The sequence below is a fragment of the Macrotis lagotis genome, chromosome X, assembly GCF_037893015.1.
Source record: "Macrotis lagotis isolate mMagLag1 chromosome X, bilby.v1.9.chrom.fasta, whole genome shotgun sequence".
Classification (NCBI taxonomy): Eukaryota; Metazoa; Chordata; class Mammalia; order Peramelemorphia; family Peramelidae; genus Macrotis; species Macrotis lagotis.
In genome coordinates this window covers 9332784-9348226 of record NC_133666.1, presented here as the reverse complement: position 1 = coordinate 9348226, position 15443 = coordinate 9332784, and the positions used below count along the sequence as shown (strand labels likewise).

At 42.1% G+C, this 15443-nt stretch overlaps 1 protein-coding gene across 7 annotated transcripts in view; it reads right to left on the bottom strand.

Annotated features, from left to right (window-relative positions):
* Positions 1 to 7582: 7582 nt before the first annotated feature.
* Positions 7583 to 15443, bottom strand: part of LOC141500673 (uncharacterized) — a 216332-nt gene continuing 208471 nt past the window's right edge. For 3 of the 7 annotated variants that reach the window (XM_074204065.1, XM_074204066.1, XM_074204067.1), the window contains 5 exons: positions 14735 to 14947; positions 13025 to 13202; positions 12019 to 12133; positions 10768 to 10940; positions 7586 to 8944 (listed from right to left, as the gene is read on the bottom strand). In XM_074204065.1, coding sequence (XP_074060166.1) covers positions 8863 to 8944; positions 10768 to 10940; positions 12019 to 12133; positions 13025 to 13202; positions 14735 to 14947 — 761 coding nt within the window. In that variant the 3' untranslated portion in view covers positions 7586 to 8862. Of the gene's footprint in view, positions 8945 to 10767; positions 10941 to 12018; positions 12134 to 13024; positions 13203 to 14734; positions 14948 to 15443 lie in introns of all 7 variants that reach the window. The other 4 variants (XM_074204063.1, XM_074204060.1, XM_074204064.1 and 1 more) reach the window with 3 other exon arrangements.

Here is a 15443-nt window from a genome sequence, read left to right as displayed (position 1 = left end):
CAAGCTATTCTTCCTACAAAGAAATCTCATTAAAAGAATGCTTGCTGTTCTTCAAATTAGAGAATGGAAACTAGTTCCATTGTCTTTCCCAGTCATCATCTGGGAAGGCTCAGAGGAGGCCAGAGGAGTCAATTCCCTGCTTAGGTACTCATTGTCCTGATGACAAGAACAGTCCACTGTCTTCCTGAATGAAGTATGTATATAAGACCTACAGAGTCTTAGCAAAACAGGGAACTTCTCTCCATTGGTTCACATGGACGCAAGTGACACGGGCAGAAAGAATGCTGAATTACAAAGACTTGGACATGCAATTAGAAACCTGAAGAGCAAAGGGGGTGCTTTCCTCGTGACTCTGTATGTATGGCAAGGAAGTCAGAAGAGAAAAGCAGATTTATGAAAGGAACAGCTGTTGCAGAAGATGCTATCGGAGGATAGGATTTGGATTTCTGGACACAGGACAGGAATGGCAGGCTCTGACCAGTGATATAGTATACTTGCAAAAGACTGATAAGACTATATTTGCCTGGAGTCTTGTAAATATAAGCAAAAGGTCTTTGAACTGAAAAGGAAATATGAGGGAGGAAACTGACTATGTATGTGTACACACACACACACACACACACACACACACACACACACACGAAGCAAGATATCAGAATAGCCAAATTATAGACTGAATAGCAGCTGAGACATCGGGAAGTTCACAGCAACAAAATTCAAGAAAGAAGTCGGTGATGAAACCCATGGTCTCAGATGTCTATACATAAATACACAAAGAAGGGTAATGAGCAAGATGAACTATAGGTCCTAACACAAGGAGGCAAATTTGATGTCATCCCACATCACTGAGAATTGATGGGATAAATGTGGTATAGGGTTCTGAAAGGGGACACAGAAAATATCCAGTCAAGGAGGAGACTAAAACATAGCAGATTAGCAAGACTGACCTTGACAAAGGACTCTTTCGTCTTAAAGCCAAAATAAGTGGTGGTGAATGACCACACAATTCAATTAGACTATTTAACAACCATTTATCATGTACCATGGGAAATACCATGCTAGGTCTGTGGGTACAGAGACAAAAATGAAATAAACCCCTGACCTCAGAAGGCTTACATTCTACTGGGACATACAATATATAGACAGGATTAAATCCAACATATACACAAAGTAATTCAGCAGAGGACATGATCAAAAGAAGGGATCAGGAGAGGCTTCATATAAGCCTTAAGCTGAGATGAAAAGAAAGCTAAGAATTCTAACAGGTCAAGGGAGAAGCAGCACATTTCAAGAACTGGGGCGAAGCCCTCATCTGTCAAATGAACCCAAAGGACTGGAGACATATCATGTTGTATACAAAGAGCTAAGGAGGAAGGAGAGTTTGACTAATGTTTAGAATGGAGTGATATATTGTAAGGCAGAAAGAGTCCATTGGAGATATACTATGGAAGACTTTAATTACTAAAAGGAAGGACAAACAATAAGGTGCTGGTGAATCAGGGAGGGACCTGGAGAAGCATAGTTAGATCCATGTGCTTTGGGAATATCAATTTAGTACCTGTGTGGAGAGGTTTGAGACAGGGAGTCCAATTAGGAGACTAAAGGTGATGAGGACCTGAGAGAGGCCAGTGTTAGAGTGAGTGCTGAGAGGGACATGGATACAAGCAGTATTGTGAAGGCAGCAGATTGGATGGGGATAGTGGGAGTCATGAGTTGAGGGTGTCTCCAAGTTTTTGAACCTGAAAGAAGTGTGGGGCCCCTAACAGAAATAGGGAAATTTGGAAGAAGGTTGGACTTGGGGGTAAAGATAATGAATTATGTTCTGGACTTGTTGAATTTAATATATCTACGGAACATCCAATTTGAAATATCTAATATGCAATTGATGATACAGGACCAGGAGCTCAAATAAAACTGAAAGCTACATGCCTATAGAGCTTATGGGGATAATAGAGTCAAATGAAGATTGTTCCACAGGGTTGATGGGGGAGAGATAGGCATGTTTGTAGGTAGCAGGGAAGGAACCAATAGCTAAGAAGAGATTAGAGTTTAGAGAAAGTAGGGGATATGTGCAAGGGCAAGTTGCCAGAGAATATAGGAAGGGATGGAATCCTGGGTTTAAGTAGAAGGGTTGGCCTTGGAAAGATGACAATCTGATGGGGGTGTAGGGAGCCTGGCCCAAAGAACAGTCTAATCATAAGGGCAGTTGTGCTGAGTGTAGCCCACAGCCTCCGGAAGGTTGGTGAAAGGCAAGGAGGCAAGCCTTGGGAGAGGGGTAAATGGCAATGGGATCCAATGGGTAGCAGCCTCAGGTCAAACAAGGGAACAGGATCACACTGTGAAGCAATCTGACAGAGGAATGTGACTCAGGAGACTATGGATAGTGGTTCTTGGCCTATATGATGGGAAGAAACACTTCTGTCTCAGGGATGTAGTAAACTTCCCACTTGAAGCCATTACTGGTACCCTACCCTACTTATGGTTCTGGATATATTCTTGTAAGGGAAGCATATTGGAATGCATTTGATTCAAGATCAAAGGGCATAGAAATAAACTATTATCATCAGAAAATGCTGCTGACAACTGAAAAAGAAAAGAAATAGATGAGGACTTTGGGGAAAAGATCACAAAACTATCACAGAAGCATGATTTCATAGTAGGTATCATGGATGAGGCATTTCAGCAATTCAACAAACATTTATTAAGGACTTCTGTAAAATGTTTAATGAAATAATAAAAATATTTATTTTTATGTGGTAGGCACTGTATTCTGCTGTAAGAAATAAAGACCAGAAAGATTTGTATGAACTGATGCAGAGTAAAGGAAATGCAATCAGGAGAACAATTCATACTCTAACAACAGCTTTGTTAAAACAATTTTGAAAGACTTAAGAACTCTGATCGACACCATCACTAAGGATAATTATCATAATTATCACAGAGGATACAAAAGTCATAAATAAAATAGGCCTGCCCTCAAGGAGCTTACCATCTACTGAAGAAAAAAGATAAAAATGAAATAAATACAGAGCAATTATGTGTATGTGTTGTAGTGTGTGTGTTGGGTATGGAGTAGTAATAACCAGGAGAATCAGGAAAGGTCTCTTGGGCCCTGGAGCTGTATCTCTTTTTTCTCAAGTGCTCTCTCTTTGGCAAAAGTGGAATAATTAATAATTTCATGACTTCCCTTAAGACAATCTCATCTTTTATTAATCTTTTATTTATTTTTCCAACTACATGCAATGGTAGTTTTCAACAATCTTTTTTTTGTAAGGATTTGAGTTTTAAATATTCCTCCCTCCCTCCCACTCCCGGAGAAAACAATCTAATAGAGGTCATTCATGTATAATCATGTTAAACATAGATCCATATTAATCACGTTGTGACTAATCAAATCAAAATGGAAAAAAAAATCATCTGAGTGAAAAAAAAAAATAATACCTAAGAAAACATCCAAAAATTGAAGACAGTAAGCTTTGGTCTGCATTTAAACTCCACAGTTCCTTCTGTGGTTGTGGATGGTATTTTCCATCACAAATCCCTTAAAATTGTCTTTATTATATTGCTGAAATGAAGAAGTCCATCATAGTTGATCATTTTTTTTTAGATTTTTGCAAGGCAAACAGGGGTTAAGTGGCTTGCCCAAGGCCACACAGCTAGTAATTATTAAGTGTCTGAGACCGGATTTGAACCCAGGTCCTCCTGACTCCAGGGCCGGTGCTCTATCCACTGCACCACCTAGCCGCCCCCATAGTTGATCATTATCCAATGTTGTTGTTAGTGTGTACAATGTTCTTCTTGTTCTGCTCACTTCATTCACTGCCAATTCATGCAAGTTTTCCAGGCTTTTCTGAAGTTTTGTCCCTCAAGATTTCTTTTTCTTTTCTTTTCTTTTTTTTTTTGTTGTTTTTTGCTTTGTTTTGTTTCCTTTTGTTTTGCAAAGACTTTGGGGTTAAGTGACTTGTCCAAGGTCACACAAGCTAGAGAATTGTGTTAAAGACTGGATTTGAACTCAGGTCCTCCTGACTCCAGGGCCAATGCTCTATCCGCATCTCCACCCAGCTACCCCGCCCATGATTTCTCATAGAACAATAGTGTTCCATTACATTCATCATACCAAAACTTGCTTAGCCATTCCCCAATTGATGGGCATCCAGTTCTTTGCCACTACAAAAAAATTGAATGAATATTTTGGATCATGCAGGACTTTTCCCATTTTTTTATAATTTCCTCTGGATATAGACCTAGAATTGGAATTCCTGGGTCAAAGGGTATGAACAATTTTATTGCTCTTTGGGCACAGTTCCATATTGCTCTCCAGAAAGGTTGGATCCATTCACAACTCCACCAACAATGTCCCACAATCCTCTCACAACCTCTCCAACATTGATCATCTTCTCTTTTTCTCATCTGGGCTAATCTAATAGGTGTGAGGTTGTTTTAATTTGCATTCCTCTAATCAATAATGGATAATCTTATGTCTTAAAGGCTGGAGGAACCAACAGGGAGAAATTCTGCTCTGTTTCTGATTCCTGCCAGCATAGAATAACCCATTGCTGTGGTGAAAGTACAGGAATCTTTAGGGGTGAGGGAAGGGGGAAGTGCCACTCTCTTCAAGATGTTGTAATAAAGGAGAGGAAAGCTAGGTACAGGCTGAAAGAGGAGGTAGGATTCCATGGAGTAAAATTCTATAGTGAAAGTCAGACATGGAGAGATGGCAGGTTCTCCAGTTCTGAAGACACCAAAGAAACCATTCTAATGAAAAAGAAAACGGGGAGATGTCTGAAGAGTTCAATGTGGCTCGTACAGGGAACTCACAAATCAACTTATAGTTTTTAATGTTTTATTGGTTTGGAAAAGGCATGCATTTCATGCTTCCTGACAAACTCCATTCCTCCCTCAAAATAAAAAAAAAGTTAAGTACAATATATTGGCACACTGACCATAGATGACAATATATATGTTGTTCTTCCCTCCCCGACCACAACTGAAACGGAGATTGTTTCATCCTGTCTTCTGCAATTCCCATTGATTATCATACTTCTGAGTTCAATTATTTTTTGTATTGACTACCTTTAATTTTTAGAAAGATGTTTTGAAAACGGAAACGGGGTAATAAAGCTTGAATGCAAAACATCATGGCGTATTCCTGTAAGTAGAGTGTGTCAGGAGTGCTAAAACTCAAAAGACCCGAGTTTGTGTGGCTAGATAAGGACAACAAAAAGGGGTCCTCTTCCACTACCTTTATTCTCTTCAAGGTGAATTGTTGTTGTTCCGTCTTTTCAATTGTATCTGACTCTTTGTGACTCTATATTTTGAGATTTGGGGGCAAAGATACTGGAGTAGCTCACAATTTCTTCCTCCAGTTCCTTTTACAGATGAAAAAACTGAGGCAAACAGGGCCAAGTGACTTGGCCAAGGTCTCACAAGTTAGTATGTGTCTAAAGCTAGATTTGAACTCATGAAATGGAGTCTTCCTGATTCCAAGTCCAATATTCTATTCACTATAGCGCCACCTCGTTACCCAAGGTGAATTCAAAGCAGTATTTTACAGAATTTGAGAGTTGGAATAGTTCTCAGGGACCCTTGATTACACACTTACCAGTAAGGTGATCCCACCATGACATACCCAATAAGTGGTTTTTCTAAATTCTGCCTGAAGCCTTTCAATGATGGGGTACCCTGTGCTTCTAAGCCACCTCATCTGGGAAAAGGAGAGGCAGGGAACATGAGGGGGGTCAGACCACTGCTTAGGTTGGACAGAATGAGGATGACTGATAAAAGAGAGAAGACCAAGCTGCTTGAATCTTAACTTTGTTCTCTTTTCTCTGCCAAGGAGAATGACCTTTGGACAAGAATGGAAAAAACAAGTTTAGCTGTTAGGGAATGTGTCCTCAAGGAAAACAAGATAGTAAGAAAGGATCTGCTTGTCCTGGGTGAATTGAAGTTCTCAAGCAGAGAAAACTATGTTCTTGGGCACTAAAATAACTGGCAGATGTGACTCCTGAACCACTGTCATGGAGGTCTTTGAAAGATTCTGGAAAGCAAGAGAGGTACCACAGAAATACAGAAGAGAGGGTGAAGAGTGGGGTTTTCAAGGATGGAGTCACAGGCCAGTAAGCTTGACTTCAATTTCTTTTTATGTTTGGTTTTTGCATGGCAATAGGATTAAATGATTTGCCAAGGTCACACAGCTAGGTAATTATTAAGTGTCTGGGGCTGGATTTGAACTCAGGTCATAAATCTAAAGCCTTAAACTTTGGTTCAAAAAAAAAGCAGCCTCGTAAGTGCAAGATTGAAGAGGCATGACTAGATAGCAATTTGTCCCAGAAATATGGTGGTTTTATTGAATGACAAGCCAACAGTAGGCCCTGGCCAAGTTGGATTGCTTGGAAAGATGGTGTCCAAGAATGTTAGACCCTCTTATCACACCAAGAGTACTCCAATCAGTTTTGGACACCAGACTTTCAAAAGAAGATGGATAATTTGGAGAGTATACAGAAGAGGTCTTCCAGAGGAGAGAAGAGCCTCGATTTTAATCCAGAGGATCATCAGTTGAAGGAGCTAGGGATATTTAACTTCCTCATCATCTCCTCTTAGCTTCCCTAAGCCTCAGCTGAAGTCCCATCTTCTGCAAAAATCTTTTCTTACTTCTCTATAACCTTAAAGCCTTCCCTGTAAGACTACCCCTGCATCAGTTATCCTGTTTGTATACCCTTGCTTGCATGTTGTTTCTCAAATTAGACCAAGCCTCTGGAGGGCAAGGATCATTTTTGTCTGCCACATAGTAAAGCAATGCTGTCGTTCAGACCTTTCAGTCCTCTCTGATTCTTTGTGATCCCATTTGGGATTTTCTTGGCAAAATACTGGAGAGGGTTGTCATTTCCTTCTCGAGCTCATTTTTCAGATGAGGAGACTGAGGTAAGCAGGGTTAAGTGACCTGCCCAGGGTCAAACAGTAATTAAATGTCTGAGGTCAGAGTTGAAGTCAGATCTCCCAGGCTCCAGATCCTCTTCTATCCACTGCAGCATCACATAGCTTCCCTAGTAAATAAATACTTGCTGACTCACTGACCTGGAGGGGCTGACAGATGACAAGGAATGCTCTGACAGTTGTCTTCAGATGTAAAGAATTTTCCTATGGATGATAGGTTCTGCTTGATCCCAGAGGGCGGAACTAGGAGCAACGGGTAGAAGCTGCAAAAAGGCAAATCGAAGCTTTCTATCAGGAAACACTTTCTAATAATTAGAGCTGGCCAAGAAGAAAATGGATGGCCACTTGTTAGTAGCTCATAAAGAGGATCCGTTTTCAAGCAAGGATAGGATGGCCCCTTTCAACTCTGAAGTTTGGTGGTTCTGGGAAAAGGTAGCCAAGTCGCACAACCTTCCAGTAGATTACAAAAAGATAAGTTGATATTTGCATGAATATTTTCCTTCTGTCAACATATTTCGACACTCATATGAATTTTGAAAATGATCCCCTTGGTTCTGTTCATTTACAGATGTGTAACCAACCCATCTGCATATGGGCTTATAACCTACAGAGACAAACACAAAACGGTTTCAAATATCAAAAAATATCAATTTACTAAGAAGGGTACAATATGGTACAGTAGAAACAGCAGAGTCAGAGAATGCAGGTTCAAGTCTCCCCTGTGCTACTTCCCCGAGACTTTGTTTCCTTATCTGTAAAATGAGCATTCTTGAACTTGAGGTCCCTTCTGGTTCTAGATTTAGGACCTTGTGGGTGAACTTGGGAAAAATCACTTTCCCTTCCTAGGCTTCAGGATTCCCTGTAAAATTAGCAGAATGAAATCAAAAGTCTCTGAGGTTCTTTCTAAATCTCTATCTAGTATTCTTTGACTAATGAGACAAAGGGCGCAAGTGAGAAAATGACACCTTGGAAAACAAGTTTTGTTGTGGCTCTTTTATTTGGAATTGTGTTTCAAATCATAATAATAAAGTAATAGCATTTATGAAGCCACTGGCCTTTCAGCTCCTGCTCCTCAGAGACCAGAATGGAAAGAATCTGGAGGGGGAGGGATGGAGGTGGTTATGAGAGAAAGCAGAGGAAAAGAATAATGGAGGGAGAACTTCCACCTAGAATGAGCAAATATTTTCCATAAGGGGTATCTAAATAGGGCTTTGGACCCAGGAGAAGAAATCACTCCATTTACCAGAGCAAGGCAGCAGGCATCTTTAGATATATTATTCATTATATGAACATTTAAATTCCTGATGAAAGTAATTACCCAAATCATCTATTTCTAAAAGGAAGTCACATCAGAAGAGGGTAGGGAAATGGGAAAACTCCAGAGAAATCAACAATTCAGAGTCACTTGGTACCCCAAACCCCGCTATAGGCTCTGGCTGCTGTGTCAGATTAGGCATCTTCCACTACCTTCACATCTAAACGACTTGACAGTTTGGACACAATACACATATTCCTTACTTCTGCAGAGAAATAAGTTTACCATTTTAATATTAATAACTTGGGATATAGGAGGGTTAGTAGCACCATGAAAAATGTTTTCTTTTCTCCCCCCAAAACTACAGTCTTGTTACTTTAAGCAGATTCAGTGAGGTTCTTGTCTTAGTTGATTAAAAAAAATAGGCTGTTTTACTTTATGGGCCAAAAGCAGTTTTCATTTGCATTTTCCCTGGGTCTAAGAGGTCCATTCCTTTTGTCGAATATGCAAGGGAGATGCATTTTGCAGAGGTACAACTGGATCTGGATGGGTAACAGTCTGTAGCCCTCTTTTTGGCTGAGTACAGTAGCACCACTGGTGAGGCAGAAACAGTGCACTCTGGGATTTGCCATTCAAACAAGTCTTCATCCTCCTCCCCAAGATTCTCTGAGATTTTATATCCTCTTCATACAAACTTGACATCGACTAATTCGTGTCCTCAAGTCTCCTGTTTTGAGGGTTTCTGGTTGTGGTTTACTGGGGAAATAAAACCAAGATAGGTGTTCAGATTCATAGGATCCTAGATCTAATGAGAAGAGACTTTAGAGGCCTTGTACTTTGCAATGGGACAGCTGAGGTCCAGAGAGGGGAGGGGGCATTCTCTGAGTTATACATGTAGTAAGCAAAGAGAAAAAATTGGCCAAGATTTCTAGACACCAAAGCCACTGCCATGGCTGGGGAGGGTAAGTGATAAAGCTTTTCACCACTGAAAGGTCTCTTCCCTCTTGTCCCCACCCCAATAGCACACTTTTTTCTCCCCTCTATTTCTTTTTTTATTTAAAAATTTTTTTTATTTAAGGTAATGGGAGTAAGTGACTTGCCCAAGGTCACACACTAAATATTAAGTGGTCTGAGGTTGCATTTGAACTCAAGTCTTCCTGACTCTGGGACTGGCGCTCTATCCATTGCACCACCTAGCTGCCCCCTCCCTCTGTTTCTTTGTGCGCACTATTTCTCCCTTCTCCCCCCCCTTTGCCTAGGTATGTGCTTATGGCCACCCCCACCAAGTTCTACATGTCTCCCCACTTTTGCTTGATTGTCTCTCTCCCATGACCTTCTATTTCTTACCTTGCTCTTTCTCTTCCCTGCTCTCTGCTCCCAGAAATTGGAAGCAATCTCCTTCCTCTTCCTCTACTCCTATCATGTTTGCCTCTCTCTCCTTTTTTATTCCTCCCACTGTCTCCCTCTTTTTTCCCTTCTGCTTCTGGTTTTATGTGTGTGTGGGGGGGGCGGGGGTGTCTCTGTGTGTGTTTAGGTGTATGTGTGTGTGTGTATGTGTGTTGTATCCCTTTCTGCACTGTGGGTGCAGGCCTCCCTTCACTGCTACGTATATGTCTCTCTTTACTGTGTATGTCTTTCCTCTCCTCTGCTTCTGCATTGTGGGAGATTTTTCTCATCTCCCCCTTTTCTTCCTCTCCATCCTGCTTCTTCCCTGCCTTTCTAATCTCTCTCCTTTTCTCTCTCTAGCTCTCTTCATTTCTCTCCCTCTCCTTCCCTCATGTCTCCAAATCACTGCCTGTCATCCCCTTTTCTCCTCTCCCTCCCTCTCTCCCCCTCATCTATTTCTCTCCTAACCTTCATTCTCCTTTATTTTTCTTCCCCTTTTATCTTTGCCTCACTTCTTCACCCTCCTTTATTTCTCTTTCCCTCTCTTCCTCCTCTCCTTCCCTCTCTCTCCCTGTTTTATAGATGGAGACTTGAGGCAAGAAGATAGTTTGGAAGCTACTGCAACAGTCCAGGCAAGTAGGTGACTGGAAGGATGGTGGTGCTCTTGATAGAAACACAGACGTTAGGAAGAGGGATGGGTTTGGGGGTTAAGATAATGACAGGTAGAGTTTGAGATGCCTACAAGCTCTTTGGGTGGAGGTGGATCACAGGCAGTTGGTGATGTCTCTGAGTGTGTGTGTGTCTCTCTGTGTGTATGTCTTTGTTCTTTGCACACATATCTGTTTCTTGCTCTGCCCAGATGTCTCTTTTTGGAGAGGCCTTGATGCTAATTTGTTGGGTGCTATCAGCCAAGTATCTCTCTTTGCTTTAGCTTCCAAAGACTGACTACTAAGTCAACTATCTCATCATAGTGTTGTAACCTGGAAAGAGCAGGTTCAACTCTCCACCCCACCACAGCCAAAGTATGGCTCCAAAGAATGAATTATCTCTGTTTTTTGGGACCGTGGAGAGAAAACATCATCCCCTAAGACAGTGAAAACTGAATAAAGATAGAATTGAACCTGAGTTTCCTGCCTTCTATCTAACTCAGAAGGGTACTCACAACCTTTGACCTGAAGTCAGGTGTACCTCACCTGAACATGTTTGATGCTTCCACAGTTGCCAGCCAGAAGCTGTAGGAATTGGCATAATAGTTGCAAGTTCCCTGTCCATGACATTCAATGAAGGGAGCTGAACGGAATTCTTCCAGACAGGAACCAGGAGAGGCCAGGGCCTGGCCAGAGCCCTCTGCACCAGCACTCATGTGCTAAAAAACATACAGGGAGCAATGGATTATAATTTTCTCTCCTTGTTGTTACCCCATGGGGTGCCTGACAGGTTCAATTACTAAGAAAAATCACACCCAGTGATTTTCTCCAACAGCTGATGGTGCTACCTCCCACTGAAGCATGAGCTACCTCTGGTAACTCATCAGAGTGTTGTAACCTGCAAAGAGTAGGTTCAAACCTCCACTCCACCATTTACTACCTCCCTGGGTGTCCTCAGTTTCCTTTCCATGTCAAAGAAAGGGTTTGCCTTAGATGGCCTCCAAGGTCCTTTCCAGCTGTAAATCTAGGCTCTTAAGATCAAAAGGAGAAATTAGTTTACTTACTCCATGATACATCAACTGCTAATACTAGATGTTGTGAAAATATTTATTCCATATTGGTCAAAACTTAATCTCTCTGGGCTTCAGTTTCTTCCTCTGTAAAATGAGTGTTGAACTAGATGGCCTTTGAGGGTTCTACAGTTCTAGATCTAGGCTTTTATGTGAAACCTTGATTAAGTCACTTCTCTTCCTTGAGCCTAAGTTTCCTCCTCTGTAAAGTGAGGGGGTTAGATGAGAGAATCTCTTAAGTTCCCTTTCAGACTCATTCTAAAGCTCATTATTGGTTATTAGGTACTTTCATGTGTACTATGACTTAATTTTACATATGAACATATGAAGACTACAGTGACATAAACCCAGGATTAAGGTTACATTGGGAAGGGAGCCCCATTGGGAAGGAAGCAGGAATCCTCTCTGTGATATTCCTGAAAATGATTCTCTCCTCACTGCTTGAATATCTTTAGTGATGGGGAACTCATCCCTTCTCAAGGCAGTCCATTACAGTTTTGAAGAAGTCTCCTCTCTTAAGGGGGAGTGAGAACTGCTTAATGGACACACAAGACATACACACACACACACACACACACACACACACACACACTCCTCCCCAAAGGAATCCAGTAGTCTAGTTGATGCTAGGATTCTAGTCAGAGATGGCCCAGATCAGAGACTTTACAGACCCAAGGAATAGACAGTTTTCTGACTAACAAATGTACAAAAAGCAGCTTTTTCATACCATAATAAAGGAATAACCAATCCAGAGAGAGTCCCAGCCCTGTGGGCAATGGGGGATCTGAGTGGTCTGACTGTGAATCACAATCACAGTTGCTGGGGCTTCACACACTGAACACCTAGGAAAGAACAATAGTCAGAATCCGGCATGACCTCAGCCTTCTCCTGGAAGAAGGTTCTCCTAAGTGGTGAATGGGGCAGAGGGGGGCTCAATGGTCTGAAGAGAAGTGGGATGCAAACTATGGGAAATAGCAGACAAAAGTACCCTCTCATCCTACTTAATGTCACATGATCCAAGCTGGGGGTGGGGGGAGGGAGGTCAAGAAGGGAGGAAGGTGGGGGAGGAGAGTCCTTCTCAAACAAGTTGCAGAGTTAGTGCTTCTGAGCTGGCAGCGGGCCCTCTGCCCCAAGTTTCCAGGCTGACTCAGTCTAATCAACAGTATAATGAATGTACCAGCTTGTTTACTGAACTTTTCTAATTGCCTGCTGTGAAAAGGCACCAACTGGAGGGGACAGATTTGGTCCCAATGAAACTGTGATAAGAATATTGTCTGATTAACTAGGCCAGGGGAGAGAGATAGCTAGCTCCACTCCAATCTCCAGACTTTCTTGTATTGAGGGGCAGCCAGGTATCACTAGACCCCCAAAAGCTGGATAGGCTAAAATAGTTCCAATCTCACTGCCCCCCCCCAATGCACACAGGGAAACTTGAGAGACAGACACTTTTAAGACAAATAACAACAGCTCAACTTCATAACTGCTAACGAATAGTGAAATAATAGTGCAAGCTGCATCAGCAGGCAAATAAAGTGGAATTCCAAAGGGCTTTGGGCATCTTGAGGAATGATCCAAACATGGGTGGCTACCAAGAAAATCTGAGACCTCAAGGTAAGACCTTTATCTTTGCCCATTAAACCAAGTGAAAATGGCTGAGGGTTCGACCTACAGTTAAGGGAGATGCCTTGGGTGGGTGGGGGAATGAAGGTTGAGAAATGGTCCTGAGATTTTACCGACTGATAAATGGCAAGATGCTTTGTCCCTTCAGTGGTTCCATGGTCACTGGCACAGACTTGGGAGTGGACAGCCAGTAGGAATAGTCATTTCTCGAGGCAAAGTTGCATACATTATTGATGTTACAGAACATGAAAGGCATGATGCTGAAGTGGTGGAGGCAGCTGCCAGATGTTCCTAGGGAAGAATCAAAGAGACAGGAATGGAGGACTAGGAGGGTGACAGCATGAGACTTCAGCTCCAGTTAAGAGATTCCAGCTCTGCCATAATTACTTCCTGTATCACCTTGGACAAGTCATTTCTCTTTGGAGAATTTTCCTCTTCTAATTTAGAGGAAGAAAGCAAGGGTCTCTATAATGAGAGGATTGGCTTAGTTGGTCTCTGAAGTCCCTTTCCACTGTAGATCAATGATCCTGTGGGTGAGCTTGGGTGAGTTATTTTATTTTGGGGGCTCTTAGTCTCCTCCTCTGTAAAATAAAGCACCTCCAAAATTTCTTGCAATCCTAGTTCTAGGATTCTATGACCTTCTAGATGACTCAACAATGAAAAAAAAGAGAAAGGGATTAGGAAGAATAGGCTGGGGAGACCAGGGGAAAATGATAAGGGCACATATGGAAGAGGCAAGAATGAGCAAAGTAGAAGAGGAGGTAACAGAAAGAGAGGTAGAAATGGGTCATGGGAGGAAAGGACGTACTGACCCAGTCTTGCTCCCATCAGCTTCCTAACTGTTGGGTATCATTGGCTACTGTGCACTTGATCTATGATTTCTATGGTTGGGGCCTGTGATGACTAGGCAAGGCCCACCTGAGGATCACTGTTGCTGCAGAAAACCTGGTCAGCAGCATTCACTCACAAGGTGTCAATGGGACACCTCTCCCTGTAGTGACTACCCCTCCCCAGTCAAGTGCTAGTAATTTTGGAATTTCACCAGGGCAAAAAACAAGGCAAGAGAGAAAGGGGATTGAGTTCAAGTCCCACCCCCACCCCCATATGGTAGCCCAATGTCCCACCCCCAGATGGTAGCCCAATTTCCCACCCCCACCCCCAGATGGTAGCCCAATGTCCCAAAGTTAATCCGAGAGCTCTAAGCTTCTAAGACAAAATTCCAGAAAGGGCTTCTTGACCTTCTGTTAAGATACAATATAAACAGATCTCTCACACTTCCTCTCTCTGCTTTCTAACCCCCTCCCCAATCAAACTGAGAGTTCAAGGACTAACTGGGTAGACGTGTTCTAGGAAACTGCAGTGCCTTATGGAGTCATCAAAGTCTCTGATAACTCCCTGAGAAGCAAATGTGCTTATTTTAAGGATTATAATATTGGTGCAGTTAGCCCCAAGCCCACTTCCTCTTGCCTGGGAACCCAACTAAAGATCAGACAGACAAAGGGAAAACCAATGCACCTGTCTGTTCTGTCACCCACCAAAATACTTCCTACAGTTTTTTTTGTGGCTAGCACAAAGTAAAGAGGCCCTTTCTATACTGTCACTTGGGGCCTGGCACTTAACCTGAAAAACAAAAATATCAGTAGTGTAAGTTGGAACACGTTGTCACCCTTAAACGGCTTCTCAGTTCTGAAAAACCAAAACCAATAGTGAAACCATGTCTTCTTTGGCTAATGCTATTCTGGATACCTCTTGTTGCAATCCCACTGGTTTTTCAGAACCAAAGACAACACGATCAGTCACATGGAAATTGATAAGCAGCTTACCCAAGTCTTGGCCATGAGCCTTCTCATTTCCTTGCACATATAGAAGAGAAAACCCTCTGAAGATCTGGACAGTTCCTTGGGGGCATTGTGGTAGATCTGTGGTCTGGCTATGACGTGTGATGAGAAATCCATGGGCAAGAGAGAGGGTTCCAGGGGGACCGGGTAGACCTGGCAAGCCATCGGGTCCTGGGGAACCATCTACTCCATGGATACCTGGAATGAAAAAATTACTCATTTGCAAGGAACTTAGGGTAGTGAATGTCTTGACCCCTCAAGGGATCTGAAGAAGTCTTTGGATTCTTCTCAAAATCATGTTTTTAATGCATAAAATAAAACACATAGGTCTTCCAAGGAAAGCAATTCTATTAAAATCGAGATGCAGTGTTTTCCTTATCCAAGTTCAGAGATCCTTTGGAATCTGTCCAAATGGACCCGGCTTACAGGTATGACTAATAACAATTACAAACCAGGACCTGGTCACTATGGAATTCTGTTGAACAATACCACTCCAGAGAAAAAAAAAATGAGCAAATGTAGCTCCCTTCCTTCTTTCAGAACACTGCATCTATTGTCAAGACTATAGTTATCCTTTCTACATTGTGACTTTAGATATATTGCAGATTGGCATAAGAAATTCCTGTAAATGGGAATTTGGGGGCAAAGGCCATTAAACGACAGAAAAAGGTTAGAAACTCTGAAATTCTTACAA